The 13,458-nt window shown below is 36.7% G+C and overlaps 1 protein-coding gene across 1 annotated transcript; it reads left to right on the forward strand.

Annotated features, from left to right (window-relative positions):
• Positions 1 to 6,194: 6,194 nt before the first annotated feature.
• Positions 6,195 to 12,622, forward strand: LOC132276946 (RNA-binding KH domain-containing protein PEPPER-like). The gene is made up of 6 exons (XM_059778596.1): positions 6,195 to 6,648; positions 7,462 to 7,708; positions 9,439 to 9,587; positions 9,664 to 9,918; positions 11,490 to 11,684; positions 12,199 to 12,622. Exons 1-6 carry the CDS (start codon positions 6,265 to 6,267, stop codon positions 12,376 to 12,378), a joined length of 1,410 nt encoding a protein of 469 aa, XP_059634579.1. The 5' UTR covers positions 6,195 to 6,264; the 3' UTR covers positions 12,379 to 12,622.
• The last annotated feature ends 836 nt before the right edge of the window (positions 12,623 to 13,458 follow it).

Raw genomic sequence — 13,458 nt, forward strand, 5'->3', positions numbered from 1 at the left:
TAAACTGACATACAATAAACCAACTAGTTAGTCACTCAACTTATTCAGTTGATATGACTTAACTACCATCCATTAATCCAGGAAGCCATTCAACTTATTCGCAATTGATCTGACTTAGTCACAATTAGGATTCAATATTTTCCAATCCATTCCTTTAATCCATTAAGTTAGGTTTATGCGTTTTGAGCTAAACCGTCCCTAGTATGACACCGTCCCATACCGGTGCATAAAATCCTCCATATCTATGTAAATTACAACATATATATAATGGTTTAATAATTTACAGTCCAAAACCATTATTCAAATAATTGTAGAAAAGTGCTTAAAGTTTCAACAATTTAAATCTAAGAATTAAATCATATGACTGCAGGAACCGATTTAATAATTTAACAACTAATGTTCAGAGTATGCATAAATCAAATCTAATATATCAATGACTCTATCATGCACTTAAAATAAATCTTATAATCATATTATAGGCCAATAAATTGCTACATTAATTTAAGCAAATTATTTCTTTCCCTCCGGCAACAGCGTACTTAGTTGTATACTTGAATTTCGTTTAATCTTTTAGCACAGGGCCACACTATGCTACAAGTCTAGTTTGTTAAATAAAAGACTTCATCATGCATTTAAAACAAGTTTTATAAACACATTAAATCCATTTAAATTGCTGAAATTTAATTAAGCAATTATTTTGTCTTCCATCCGTTAATAGCATAGAAAAATTCATTAACTGTATACTGTTAATCCCAACCACTTAGAATTAAACTTTAATTAATTTCGGGTCCTAATAACATCCTAAAACAATTTCTTAGTCCCTCTGTGAAGACCCAGACCCATTAGTACAGTGTCCATGCTTAACAGTATCAAACAAGACGTGGAAAAACAAGTCTGAAAGTGAGAATTGAAGAGAGCCTACTCTAGATTTTAAAGAGCAGGCTCTTTTGAGCCTAGAGCGGGCTCTAGGAACCCTAGAGCTGGCTCTTCATGTGTGGGAGCCGGCTCTCACATCCATGGAGTCGGCTCTCACCTCCTTCGAGAGCCTCCGTCCCCATTCTGCTCCGTTTCAGCCTATCTTTTCCACCTTCGGTCATTCTAGTTCCTCTGTTTCTCTTAAATACTGAACTTAATAGTCTTATATATACCTAGTATCACTCCAATGGTCTATTTACAGTAGTTGAAAAGAATTACAGAGGCTAAAATTGCAACTAACTTAACATGCTTTAAGAATAGAATGCTGAAACGAAAGCATGCATAAATTTTGTTTTACATAATTAATATCAACACCTAAAGATCATTGATATAACATGTATTAAACACATAGGTTCCAGTTAATGTTCAATTTAAACCCTAGAGACTATCTAGATGCACAGAACACGAGCCAAAGAGAAGGAGAAAGAGAAGAACTTGCCTGTAGTTTTGGTCTCAAAACTGTGTTGTCGTCTTCCTAATTTCCGGCAACCACTGACCACCTTCACGCCTCCTATGGTTTTGATTTAATCCCCCACAACTCTCCCTTGGTCCTCTCCGTTCTTCTCCTAAGCCTTGTTCTGTTCTCACAAGTCTCTGTTCTACAGACTAACTCACGTTTTGTTTTGTGTTTTTTTAAACCCTAATCCACTGTAACATACATATTTATAGGTTTATACACTAATCCCTAATCCACATATAACTCGGCCCATAGAACAACCTAAGCTATATTTAATTGACGACTTCCTATGTAAACTGTAAACCCTAAAAGAAAGTCACGTTGAAAACTAACTAAACCTAACTAAATCAGTCATTTAAAATAATTAACTTAAAACAATTAAATTATTAAAATCCATAAAATTAACTCAACTAAAAACAACTAAATTATAACAAATAAATCCATAAATAAGACAACTACTTAAACCAAAACAATATAAATTAAAACCAATTTAAAACATTAATCAATTTATCATTTAAAGCAAAAAACAAAATCTAATTAAACAAACCCACAAGTAATTCATACAAACAAACAAACAAATACAAATAACAAATTAAATGAATTAAAAATACAATTAAACAATACCAGGACTATCCTTTTAAAATTAGGGGTATTACATTGTGCCTTCAAAACCTTTTGAATGATAGAAGGTGTAACTACCATGCAAGCCATGAAAGCATCTGACAATTCATCCACCGTCTTCAAAGCATTCCACTCAGTAGTGAATAGAGCAGAAAGACTACTAACAGGTCAGCGACTGAGTGCATCGGCCACCACATTCGCTTTCCCTGGATGATACTGTATAGAGAATTGATAGTCTTTTATAAACTCCAACCATCGACGCTATCTCATATTCAGCTCTCGCTGAGTAAACAAGTACTGCAGACTCTTGTGATCACTAAATAATCTGAAGGATTCTCCCAACAGATAATGCCTCCAAATGCGTAAGGCAAAGACCACAACTGCCAACTCCAAATCATGTGTTGGATAATTAAGCTCATGAGGCTTAAGCTTACGAGACCCATATAAAATCGATCACTCCTCCTGCATTAAAACACACCCAAGACCTTTGTAGTGTGATGATGTGGACGATTCTTATTGGAGGGGGGATTTTTTCCCTCCACACTCATGAACAAGTTCTTTCTACAACAACCCAAACAGAGACCGGAAAACTATACATCTATAACTAACCCATGCAATAACTATATAATCCATAAATATATATATATCCACATTAAAGGACTCTCACTGGACTACAGGCCAGCCTCAACCTAAATAGAGGCAACATGCAAAATGCACCCGAAGTGGGCATGCGTACCTAAACCTAACAGGGTACACCTCCAACCATCATAACCAACTATGCATCCCAATGCATATACGCTCCCTAACCATCGATCCTGAGATTCAAGCTCATCTCGAGGTATCATAACTATATATTTAAACTCCATCCAAACCAAAGTAGTGCCGCTCAACTTTTCATTGCCTTGACACGACATAAGTATAAGTATCCAGTAATCCAGTTAGTCATTCAACTTGTTTAGTTGACCTGACACAAATATAAGTAGGACTTAACATTTTAGTTAATCCGTTCCCTTATATAATAGGTAGGACTTAACTGATAAGTTAATCCATCCCTAGAGTGCCGCCATCCCATACTCGTGCACTTAATCCACACAATCCAACAATTGATGTAATAATTTCAGGAGTACATCACATAATCTAAAGTTAAACATAATAATAATATTATATCATGCTAACACAAAATAGGGCAACTTATAATTTATTTAAGTTTCCTATGTCACATATCCTACACATACTGAATCTTAAACAGATTGTTATATTTTGCTATACAATCACTTAAGCATTCTCCATACTTTGTTTAAAATTTATTTAAATCATTATTAGTCCTTATTTGATGTTTAGGACTCCACAAATCCAATCTAAAAATAAAACAACGCTATTTTCGAGACTTCACCAGGTAAGGCTCGAGCTTCTGTCTTAATTGCTCAAGCACCCTATCTAAGGCTCGAGCATCCTACTTCAGGCTCGAGTTTTTTATCCCTATTGCTCGAGCTTTCCTTCTCAAGCTCTAGCTTTACATCCCAAATGCTCGACCTTTACAACCAATTGCTCGAGCTTTACAGCCAGTTGCTCAAGCTTCACAACTAATTGCTCAAGCTTTTCATCCCAAGGCTCGAGTTTTGCCCCCAAGGCTCGAGCATTGTAACAGCGGTCCAAACTTACGCGAATCAACCCATAATTTCAACTGTGCATTAAATCTTTATTTGTTTTAGGAATCTTAGGCATGTTTCTACGTTCCATCCATATACAGATAAAACAAAACATCATCTGAATCATGCAACAAATTCACAAAATAATCAAATCAAATCATGAATTTAACAGTTTACACAAGAACAACCATGAACAAATAAGATGTATAAAACCTAGTTCTAGATAAATTAAAACATGGATTCCAATTTTATTAATCTTTTAAACATCCCTAAAATTATACTGGAGACATATAGGTTACAGATCAAAGGAGAAGTGTAGAACAGAGAACTTGTCTTTAGGATTTGATTAAACCCTAGCCTCCTCCTTCTTCTTCATCTTCCTTCTTCCTCTTTCTTTCTCTCTCTCTCTCTAAAATAATATACGTGATATATTTTCTAGCCCATTTTCCAACCCTATAAAGACATATATATATGCTACATATAAACCCTATTCCTTTTCCCAATCCACATCCAACTAATAAAGAACAAATAAAAATTAAAAAAAACTAAAAAGATAACTAAAAATATAAGTTACGTATAATTTATGTATATTATTCTTATCTAAATAAAATAAATACACTAGATTATCCCCAATGGACTTTTCCTAAATATATATTATTTAATTATATATATATACATATCCACTATCCATGGGTAATTATCCGTACCCATTAAACCCCTTATCCAAGTAGTCCATGGAACCCAATTGGTTGGCCATGACTACTATCCATAACCCTAAAAGAAAATGAATTAAAAATAAAATAAGCAACCATTTAAAACATTAAAATTCCTAACTATTTATTACAAGAAAACCCAACGCATAATTAATTAAATCATATAAATAATTAACAAATAGTCAAGAAAATCAATTAAAGAATCAAGAACACCATTTAAAACAATTAATAAAAATACCGAGACTATCATTTTAAAATTAGGGGTATTACAGGTTCAGATGTGGTTGAGGTGATGAAGGGAAAGGAGGAAGGGGCTTTGGAGGATGAAGAAGCCTCCGAGGCCTTAGAGGTGGCGGCGGCTTTAAAAGTCGTGGTGGCGGTAGAGGTGATGGAGGGAGAGGAAGGGGCAGAGACAGGCGCGGTAGAAGTGATGGAGGGAGAGGAAGAAGGGGCTTCGGAAGAGGAAAAAGCCCCGGAGGCCCCAGAGGTTGTGGTAGTTTTAAAAGCTATGGTGGCGGTAGAAGTGATGGAGGGAGAGGAAGAGGCAAAGGCGGTCGCGGTGGACGTGGTGGTGGAATGAAGGGAGGGAGTAAAGTAGTGGTTGAGCCTCATAGCTATCACAGAGGCTCTCATCGCCGCCGAACTATACTTGGCCAATCCCGCTGACCTCTTCCTCAGAGGCGGCGGAACCACTCCCGTCTGAAACCACCTTACGAGGTTCACCGTCCCCCGTCTTATCGTCGTCGAATAAGACCTCAACCTTTCACCGCCAACTAAACTCCGGCGGTAAGCTCTCATTATTACCAGACGGCAAACACCAACAGATATAGACCCTTCCCATCAGTTGCCATCACCGATGACACATTAACGGTGTCCCGAGCTCGCCGTCCTCATTGTTGCTAACAGCTGGGTTTGTGATGTGTCTTTGTTTGATGACGCAATGAGTTAACTCAACAGATTGGCGCTGAACTCTGGCTATGGGGTTGAATAGAATGGCTAGAATAAACATAGTGGTAGTGGTGGTGGTGGTGGGGTTAGGGATGGTGGTGGTGGTGGAACGTAAGAGAGAGGGTAGAATAGGAAAAGAAAGGGCAAAATAGGGTTTTTGAATTTATTTAATGTCAATTTTGACCAAAAAGTGGCCAGATGGGCTTATTTGCAACTTTTTTTGAATTTTATGAACTGAAATGCATATTTTCAAAAAGTAGGGACTATTTCTGCATAAACCCTATATATGAGGGGTTTTTTTTGCACTTAATCCTTTAATTTATATTAGGGAGGGTATTAATGTCTTTTTATGCGAATATGGAGTAATTGCACCAAATTGATAGTATAGGTAGGTTTTATATCACACAAGGACTATATTGCACTATATCAATAGTAGATGATTTTGTTTTCTTTTCTTCCACTTAACCCTTTATAAAATTAATCTTTCATAGGTACATTGAGAAAAATACAATCTATTGAAAAATGTAATTATAATAAATATAAAATAATTAAAAAAATGTATAGAAGAAAAAATGAAAGTGGTAAATTTTATTATTGTCAAAGAACCAATTTGTTCTTTAAATTTGTTTACATAATTATTATTTTTTGAATCACGCGATATTGACAGAAGGAAAATAATTATTCTTCTAATTTCAACCTATCACTGTTTTAATATTTCAAAAAAAAATGATACTAGTATCCAAGTCAGTACGTCATTTTTTCAAGGATGGGACCCGCACCAAATTAGGTCTACACAACAGATTCTGTTTGTACAGCACATCGTCCACGGGACGACAACACATTATACGAATATAAGCCCCTTCTAGCTCTATCACACCATACCATACTCTCTCCATCTCTCATGGCTTCTTCTACTGTTGCTGCTACTACCGAGGTCGCCGAGAACGGGTCATCCAAGGGCCCAGAATCTGATCAACGAACGGAGACAACTGACTCCGCCACTGCAACCGCCACGGCCACCGAGTCCGAGTCACTAGGAGATGATCATTCTCTGTCCGGATCAGCGCCGGAAGAAACAATGCCCACTCCGGCTGCAGCTTCAGCCGACGAAGACGTCAAGAAGTGGCCGGGATGGCCCGGGGACTGCGTGTTTCGCCTCATCGTCCCCGTCCTCAAGGTCGGTGGCATAATCGGCCGCAAAGGTGAACTCATCAAGAAAATGTCCGAGGAGACTGGCGCTCGCATACGCGTCCTTGATGCCCCCAACGGAACTTCTGATCGCATTGTGAGTCTTTCTCTATCCATATTTCTAGGGTTTTTTTTTCTCTTTCTTTTCTGTATCTCTAACCAGTTCTTGTTTTTCCTTTTTGTTACCCATTTCTAGGGTTTTAGGTTAAGAACAATGTTAACTTTTCAATTTTAAAATTGTAATTTTATCTTCCAAGGTTGTTTCTTTGTGAATATTGACAAGGTTTTAATGGATTTGCCGTCCTTAATGCACAAATTCTAAGTATTTTGTGTTCCATGTGATCAATGCTTGTGTTTGTGTTTTTATCTTTTTTATTTTGTTTGGGTATCAAATTTTGTGTTTCAGAATGTCTTTCTGTACTCTCCACACACACTCTCTCCCCTTCTCTATCCTTTTCATTAGGCTGTGTTTTCTTTTAAGAACAGACATGCAACCTAAGTGCAAGTACTTATTGCTTTTAAGAACAGGAATGCAATCTTGGACTTGAGTAAAGCTGCTGTACCTAGATCGCTTCTTTTACCTTGACCAATTTTGATTGCTTTTTGTGAAGTTTTTACCTTTATTTGAAATGAAACTAGTGTTTTAGCATTAAAACATGTCTACAATCCAAATTCGAACAAATGGACAACGGAAGATGTGTTTATTTTTTGGAAGTTAAAGCAAATTCACACACCCATTCATTTACAACATGTCCCTAGTGGAACTCAAACTCTGGACCTCCCCTTTAGGCAGAAGAGAACGAGAGACTATATCATTGGGCTAGAGGCCCTTTGGTCATTTCTTTTTTGTTTTTCTTCTTAGGCATCAAATTCTAATTTCCAACTGTGAACTTGTTCTTCAATTTTATAGGTTTTGATATCTGGAAAGGAAGAACTGGAGGCATCATTGTCCCCAGCGATGGATGCTACGATAAGAGTATTCAAACGTGTCAGTGGATTATCTGATAATGACGCAACTGGTGCTGCTGGAGCTGCATTTTGTTCAATCCGGTTATTGGTGGCATCCACACAAGCCATTAATTTGATTGGGAAGCAAGGCTCTACGATCAAGTCAATACAGGAGAGCACTAATGCCTCTATCCGGGTTCTCTCCAATGGTATGCCTGAAATGTTCTGAAAGCTATGTTTTGTTTTTGTTTTTGTTTTTGTTTTTTCGCTCTCGTGGCAAGAAGCTTACACTCCCATTCACCTTCCACTTTGGAAGGTAGAGGAGATTCCACTAAGCTACAACTCTTAGTAAACCTACAAATTGTTTGTTTATTATAGAATTGTTTTATCAGGGGCCGTTGCTTGTTGTAATAGTAAAAGACCTGCCATCGTGAGAAAGCGGGTTCACTTTGTGAATAATACTGTCTAAGGTTAAGCAAAGCTTTGGTCTTCATGGCCATTATTTCTGGACAATACCTGATCCCTATGAAATTCCACCCGTCTAAATTGCACTTCTCACTTGTATCAAAGATTCTTTCTGTCTTCTGTTGAACTTTCTATTAGATACATTTTTTTGTATGTCTCATATCTTTGATCTTTTTTTATGCTTAAAATTACCTTTTTTGGGGTGAATTACTATGACCTCCCCTGAGGTTTGTCCAAATTACCTGCGGCTGACACTTTTTGAAAAATCTCTCTGACACCCCCTATCAAAGATAGCGCCATTAATCCAACTAATGATAGCTATGAAAGTACTATTTTGCCCTCACTAAAAATCTTCTTTATTGCTGACGTTTGGATGATGTCATTACTAAATATTAAATTACCAGCTACCCTTCTAACCCCAAAGACAACAGAATCTGAAGGTGGCGTTTGGATTTCTCTCTCAGTACGATCAATAGGATCTCTGACTTCTCTTTCTCTCTCTCTCTGACTCTCCATACACCCTTCACAAGTATGAAACCCTCATCATCTCCAAACACTCTCTCCACCATATCAGCCATATCTTTATGTACAAAAGATTTTGTATGACAATTCTGATTGTATTAGTTTATAGTAACCAATTCCATTTGATTGTTTTTGCTATTCTGTTGTTTTGAACAGCAGTTGGAAATGTCAGGACATACCCATAAATTAAGTGGATTTTCAACAATTGTCAAATTTTGTTATGAGGTAAAATAAGTTAGTTTAGAGTAGCCAAAGCTGCTTAAAGTCCAGCAAGTGAAAAACATACCATTGAATGATCTCTTTCTAGCATCAAGAGATGATATCATGAGCAACCCTGTTCTTGGTTGGCTTAAGCTCAGGACTTTTAAATAAGCTAAGTTCTGTTGCAAGTCAATGAATAAGATTCAAATGGTTCAACCACATTGTGAAATCCACACCACTGTCCAGATTTTGCTTGAAACAAGACAGAAAGAGAAGAAAAAGCAGAGAGAGAGAGAGAGAGAGAGAGAGGAATAAACAGAGAGAAACTGACCAGGTAAAAAAAACAGAGAGAAAAAAAATGAGAAAGACAGAGAGACTACCAGTGTGCTTGGTGCCATAAAAAAGAGGGAAATTGTTGCAATTGGTAAGGGAAAGTGAGGTAGGTTATATAGATACATGCAAGGGTAGTTTTGTCTAAATATAATTCATTGAAATGGTCATTTTATCTTACTCAAAGGTAGTTTCGGCATTTAGGAAGTATTTCACTACGGACTTAACCCTTGACTGATGTCAGGGGTGGTTGGAGTAATTTGGACAAACCTTAAGGGAGGTTGACCATACTTTTGCCAGTAGTTTCAGCTGGAGGTAATTTGGACAGACCTCAGGGGTGGTTAGAGTAATTCACCTTTTTTTTTCTTTCCCTGCATCTCTGAATAACACTGCACATGACAATTCGTATTTGTTCTGCCAGATGAGTTGCCATCGTATGTCAACTCAGACGAGAGGATTGTGGAGTTGCAGGGAGAAACTCTCAAGGTTCTTAAAGCTCTAGAAGCTGTGGTTGGGCATCTAAGGAAGTTCTTGGTGGATCATAGTGTTATTCCCTTATTCGAGAAGACTGTAAGTTCGATTTATGTTGATGTTGACTATAGAATATGCACTGCAGTGATCTCATTTGCTATACCATTTTCTGCAGTACAATACAACAGTCTTACAAGATCGCCAAGTAGAGACTTGGGCTGACAGGCCATTGTCACATACTACTTCTCAAACTGGAATTGGTACTGATTATCCTCTTACAGCAAAGCGGGATTCTCTGTTTCTTGACCGTGAAACCCATATGGAATCACGAATGCCTCCTCCTGGACTTTCACTATATGGAGAAGATTCTGCACTCTCGGGAATACGTTCTTCAGGACTTGGTCTTGCTGGTGGTCCTATTATAACGCAGGTTGGTGGTTTCAACAGTATTATTTTCTTATAATTCATGTCCCTTCTGGGTTCATATTTGTCTTTTTCTCCGTCTTGAGATGTGAGTTTGATGGAGTGGCATGGTTGTCCTTTGGAGTGGGAATATTACCCTTTATTGTTTCAATATTGGTTTAAGTAACATTTCCACCCTGAATCTATTAGAACTTTTGATAGGGAGGCTTTATGCTTGTGATTTTTGAACAATATTATCATTTCCCATTTGAAAGGAAAAACAAACTCAACATGTGTATTGCGTGGTACAAAGGTAGTGTTATAAACATGGGTAAAAATGTTTTATGAACATTTTTAGTTCAATGGTTTCATTGTTCTTAGTTGCATGAATCTCCCATATGTGTTGTGCCCCTCCATTTTTTTCCTCATTGGCTAGAAACTCACACACCCATTTGTTCCTACGGGGACTGGAAACCTCACCACCCCTTTGGGAGATAGGGAAGATGCCACTGGGCTACAAAGCCTTTGGTACTGTTGTGCCCTTCCTCTATGTATCCTTGTGAGATGTGTGATTTTCCATGTGACAGAACCTGCTCCTAACATGATACTCTGATAGATACTTCAACAAAATTGAAATGTATTCGAGTTGTCAAACATCTTCAGCCTTTTCATCCACGTTAATTTATTATATTGGAAAAGAAGCTTTTAGCAGTTAAGTCTTCAACCTGAAATTTGTAAGTAAGTAGTTTCCTATCCTCTTTCTGGTATATATCTATGCTGACTGAATGCTTTACATCATATATCCTCTTCCATTGCTGTTTTGTTCGATTGTGCCTCTGCTTTTTGAAAGATGCTTGATTGGATAAAAGCTTCTTTTTGTTGACACTGTGGAACATGAATTTCGGCAAAATATTGCTCAGTTTTACTTTGTGATGTACTGAGCCAATACTAATGAGATATGCTTTGGGCTTGAGATGTTGGAAGCTTTCCAAGAGTAAACTATTTTGCTGTTATTCCTTCTGGATCTGGTGAGCTTGCTACCTAAAAGATACTGTAAGATGATTTGACTAATAGTTTCCAATGGGAAATTTTTTCAAATCCAAGTAAAATCATAGTTCTTGTTCTAGCGATGCTTGGCACCATAAACCATGCAGGCCTGGTTGTGTCTCTTAGAAGGCAAAATTAAAATGGCGTTGTGGAAGCACAATTAGATTAGATCAATAAAATTGCATCAGAGGTTTTATATATCCTAGTGAAAGGTACAAGGCTACTTTTTTGACACATTATAATAAAATGTCAGTCCTGCCCATTTTCTCTTCTTATTATTTTTTCCTTTTTTTTTTTTTTTAAAAAAAATATATATATTTATAACATATCATCTTTTCTATTTGGAGAAAGAGCATCAAAAGTGGAGTAGTATGCATAGGTGATAGGACTGCCAAAAGGTAGAAAGAAAGAAAATGGTTTTTGTAGATTTGTATAAGTTCTTGCTCGTCAAATAGTTGCTATATGTTGTTGGCCCCAGTATCTATTTCTTTTATTTTTTAGTACGTTTATTACCTAGTATTATTATCTTATTTGTTTTCTTTCTCTATTCAGATTGCGCAAACAATGCAAATACCACTAACTTATGCTGAGGACATCATTGGGATTGGAGGGGCAAATATTGCATATATCCGACGTACTAGTGGCGCCATCCTCACTGTGCAAGAGAGTAGAGGCTTACCAGATGAAATCACTGTCGAAATTAAAGGGACTTCATCGCAAGTTCAGACAGCTCAGCAACTTATTCAGGTAGCAGGAATCATTTCCTTTAATTTATGTGATCTTCAAACCCTTTTTTTTTTTTTTTACCCGGTAGAACTGATTTCTTCGTAAAATTAACTTTATTGATTGTTTTTTTATGGATGACTTGTAACACATCTATTTTGAATGAATTTGTCAGGCTGTGCTATGTTTTTATTATTTATTTATTTATTTCAAGTAAGCCCCTGCTTTACGAATTACATTATCCCTAAGGTTAAATTTGAGGAAGAAAGCTATAACATAGCAAGAATTTAAGGATTATATTAGGAAAAGAACTATTGAGTGAATTATGGGATGAATTCATCATAGCTTGTGATTTTAAAATTGTATTAAGGAGCCACTTCATATGCATATACTGATTTAAGGTAAGTTCTTTCAAAATGGTTCTTCACAACCAAATTTCTGAAGATTATTTCAATACCTCAACAAACTTGATGTTGTGTTGAGTTTTAAATTATGTAAAAGAAAGCTGACTATAGATGCACTGCCTTCTCTCTTGTAGGAATTTTTAAGCAGCCACGAAGAGCCGGTTGGTGGTAGTTATGGCAAGATTGACACTGGTTTTAGGTCTCCCTACTCGCAGTTTGATAATAGCTCCTATTCTTCATCTTCCTTCTCTGCACAGCCCTATGGTGGGTATGGATCGTCTGGTGTGGGAGGATATGGTAATTTCAGGCACTGATAGGTAGTCCGGCATCTCCTCATTTTGAGTTATCTTTTCCGATGTTTTCATCAAATTACCATGGAAATGTAGTCCGTGTAAAGCTTGTCTTGTGTAGATGGTTCATACTTTATTTGAGCTTCAAGTTCTGAATCTTATGATGAACTTGATATTCAAGTGGCTAAGCATTGAAGGAACAATAAAAACGTTGATCAATTGTAGTGGTTTTCTGTATCTTTTCAATAGCAGATTAATGGTTTTTTTTTTTTTTTTTTTTTACTTGTATGAACTTTGTCATTATGGTGTTACTAAATTGCTTTGTTTCTATCGAGTGCAGAATCTTTTTTTAACAGCTTATGTTTTCTAGAGATCCCATGGAATGTTATGCTAATATATAGCATTTGAGGGCACAAATCAGTCTTTCAAAATGATTTTTATCACTGGCAAAGTGAGAAGAATATAAAAGTGATAATATTTTCTGGACTTGGGAGTCTGCGAGTTGGATGATGGAGTAGAATCAATATAGTTAACGTATCTAGTAGTAATAGTACCACCTACCTTAGGACACACCAGATTTTTGGACTGAAAATAAGGTGGTGTTGGCAAAAATCAGGCACAACCTACTTCACTTTCTCAGGGATGAACATGGAGCTAAAACTTCCCTCTTTCTGGCTCTCTGTCAATATACAATAATTTTTTTGACATGGTTGGGTTGGAGCAACATAGTTGGAGTGAGCAAGAAGATGATCTGAAGCATTGTTTCCCCTAGAAATCTCATGAAGGATATGGTACATGGTCCTGTATAAAGAGTTTTTTTTTTTTTTGGGTCAACATGGTGGTGTCGGAACTCGTTGGACTCCTTAAGCCTTTAGCGGGGACACATGTAATCCACCATTTCACGTGCACCAGGACCTCAAAGATGTGAGGGGTGAGTTTTTAGGCTTAGTTTGGTTAGATAGAAATAGTAAGAAATGAAAAGAAAAAAAAAAATTTCAAATCTTTTAAAAGGAAAGAAAAATTTTGTAGGAAAGTAACTTTCCATAACTACTACCTTATTTTTCCACAAAAAACACAGGAAAATTTTGATTTCTTGAAAAACTA

Source organism: Cornus florida, unplaced genomic scaffold (assembly GCF_030987335.1).
Source record: "Cornus florida cultivar Cherokee Brave unplaced genomic scaffold, ASM3098733v1 CherokeeBrave_3.0.0_Hap2_Chr10, whole genome shotgun sequence".
Classification (NCBI taxonomy): Eukaryota; Viridiplantae; Streptophyta; class Magnoliopsida; order Cornales; family Cornaceae; genus Cornus; species Cornus florida.

Coding starts and splice junctions, on each gene's coding strand:
- LOC132276946 (XM_059778596.1), top strand. CDS start 6,265: ATGGCTTCTTCTACTGTTGCTGCTACTACCGAGGTCGCCGAGAACGGG. Junction 6,649..7,461: donor ACGGAACTTCTGATCGCATT/GTGAGTCTTTCT, acceptor TCAATTTTATAG/GTTTTGATATCTGGAAAGGA. Junction 7,709..9,438: donor TATCCGGGTTCTCTCCAATG/GTATGCCTGAAA, acceptor TTGTTCTGCCAG/ATGAGTTGCCATCGTATGTC.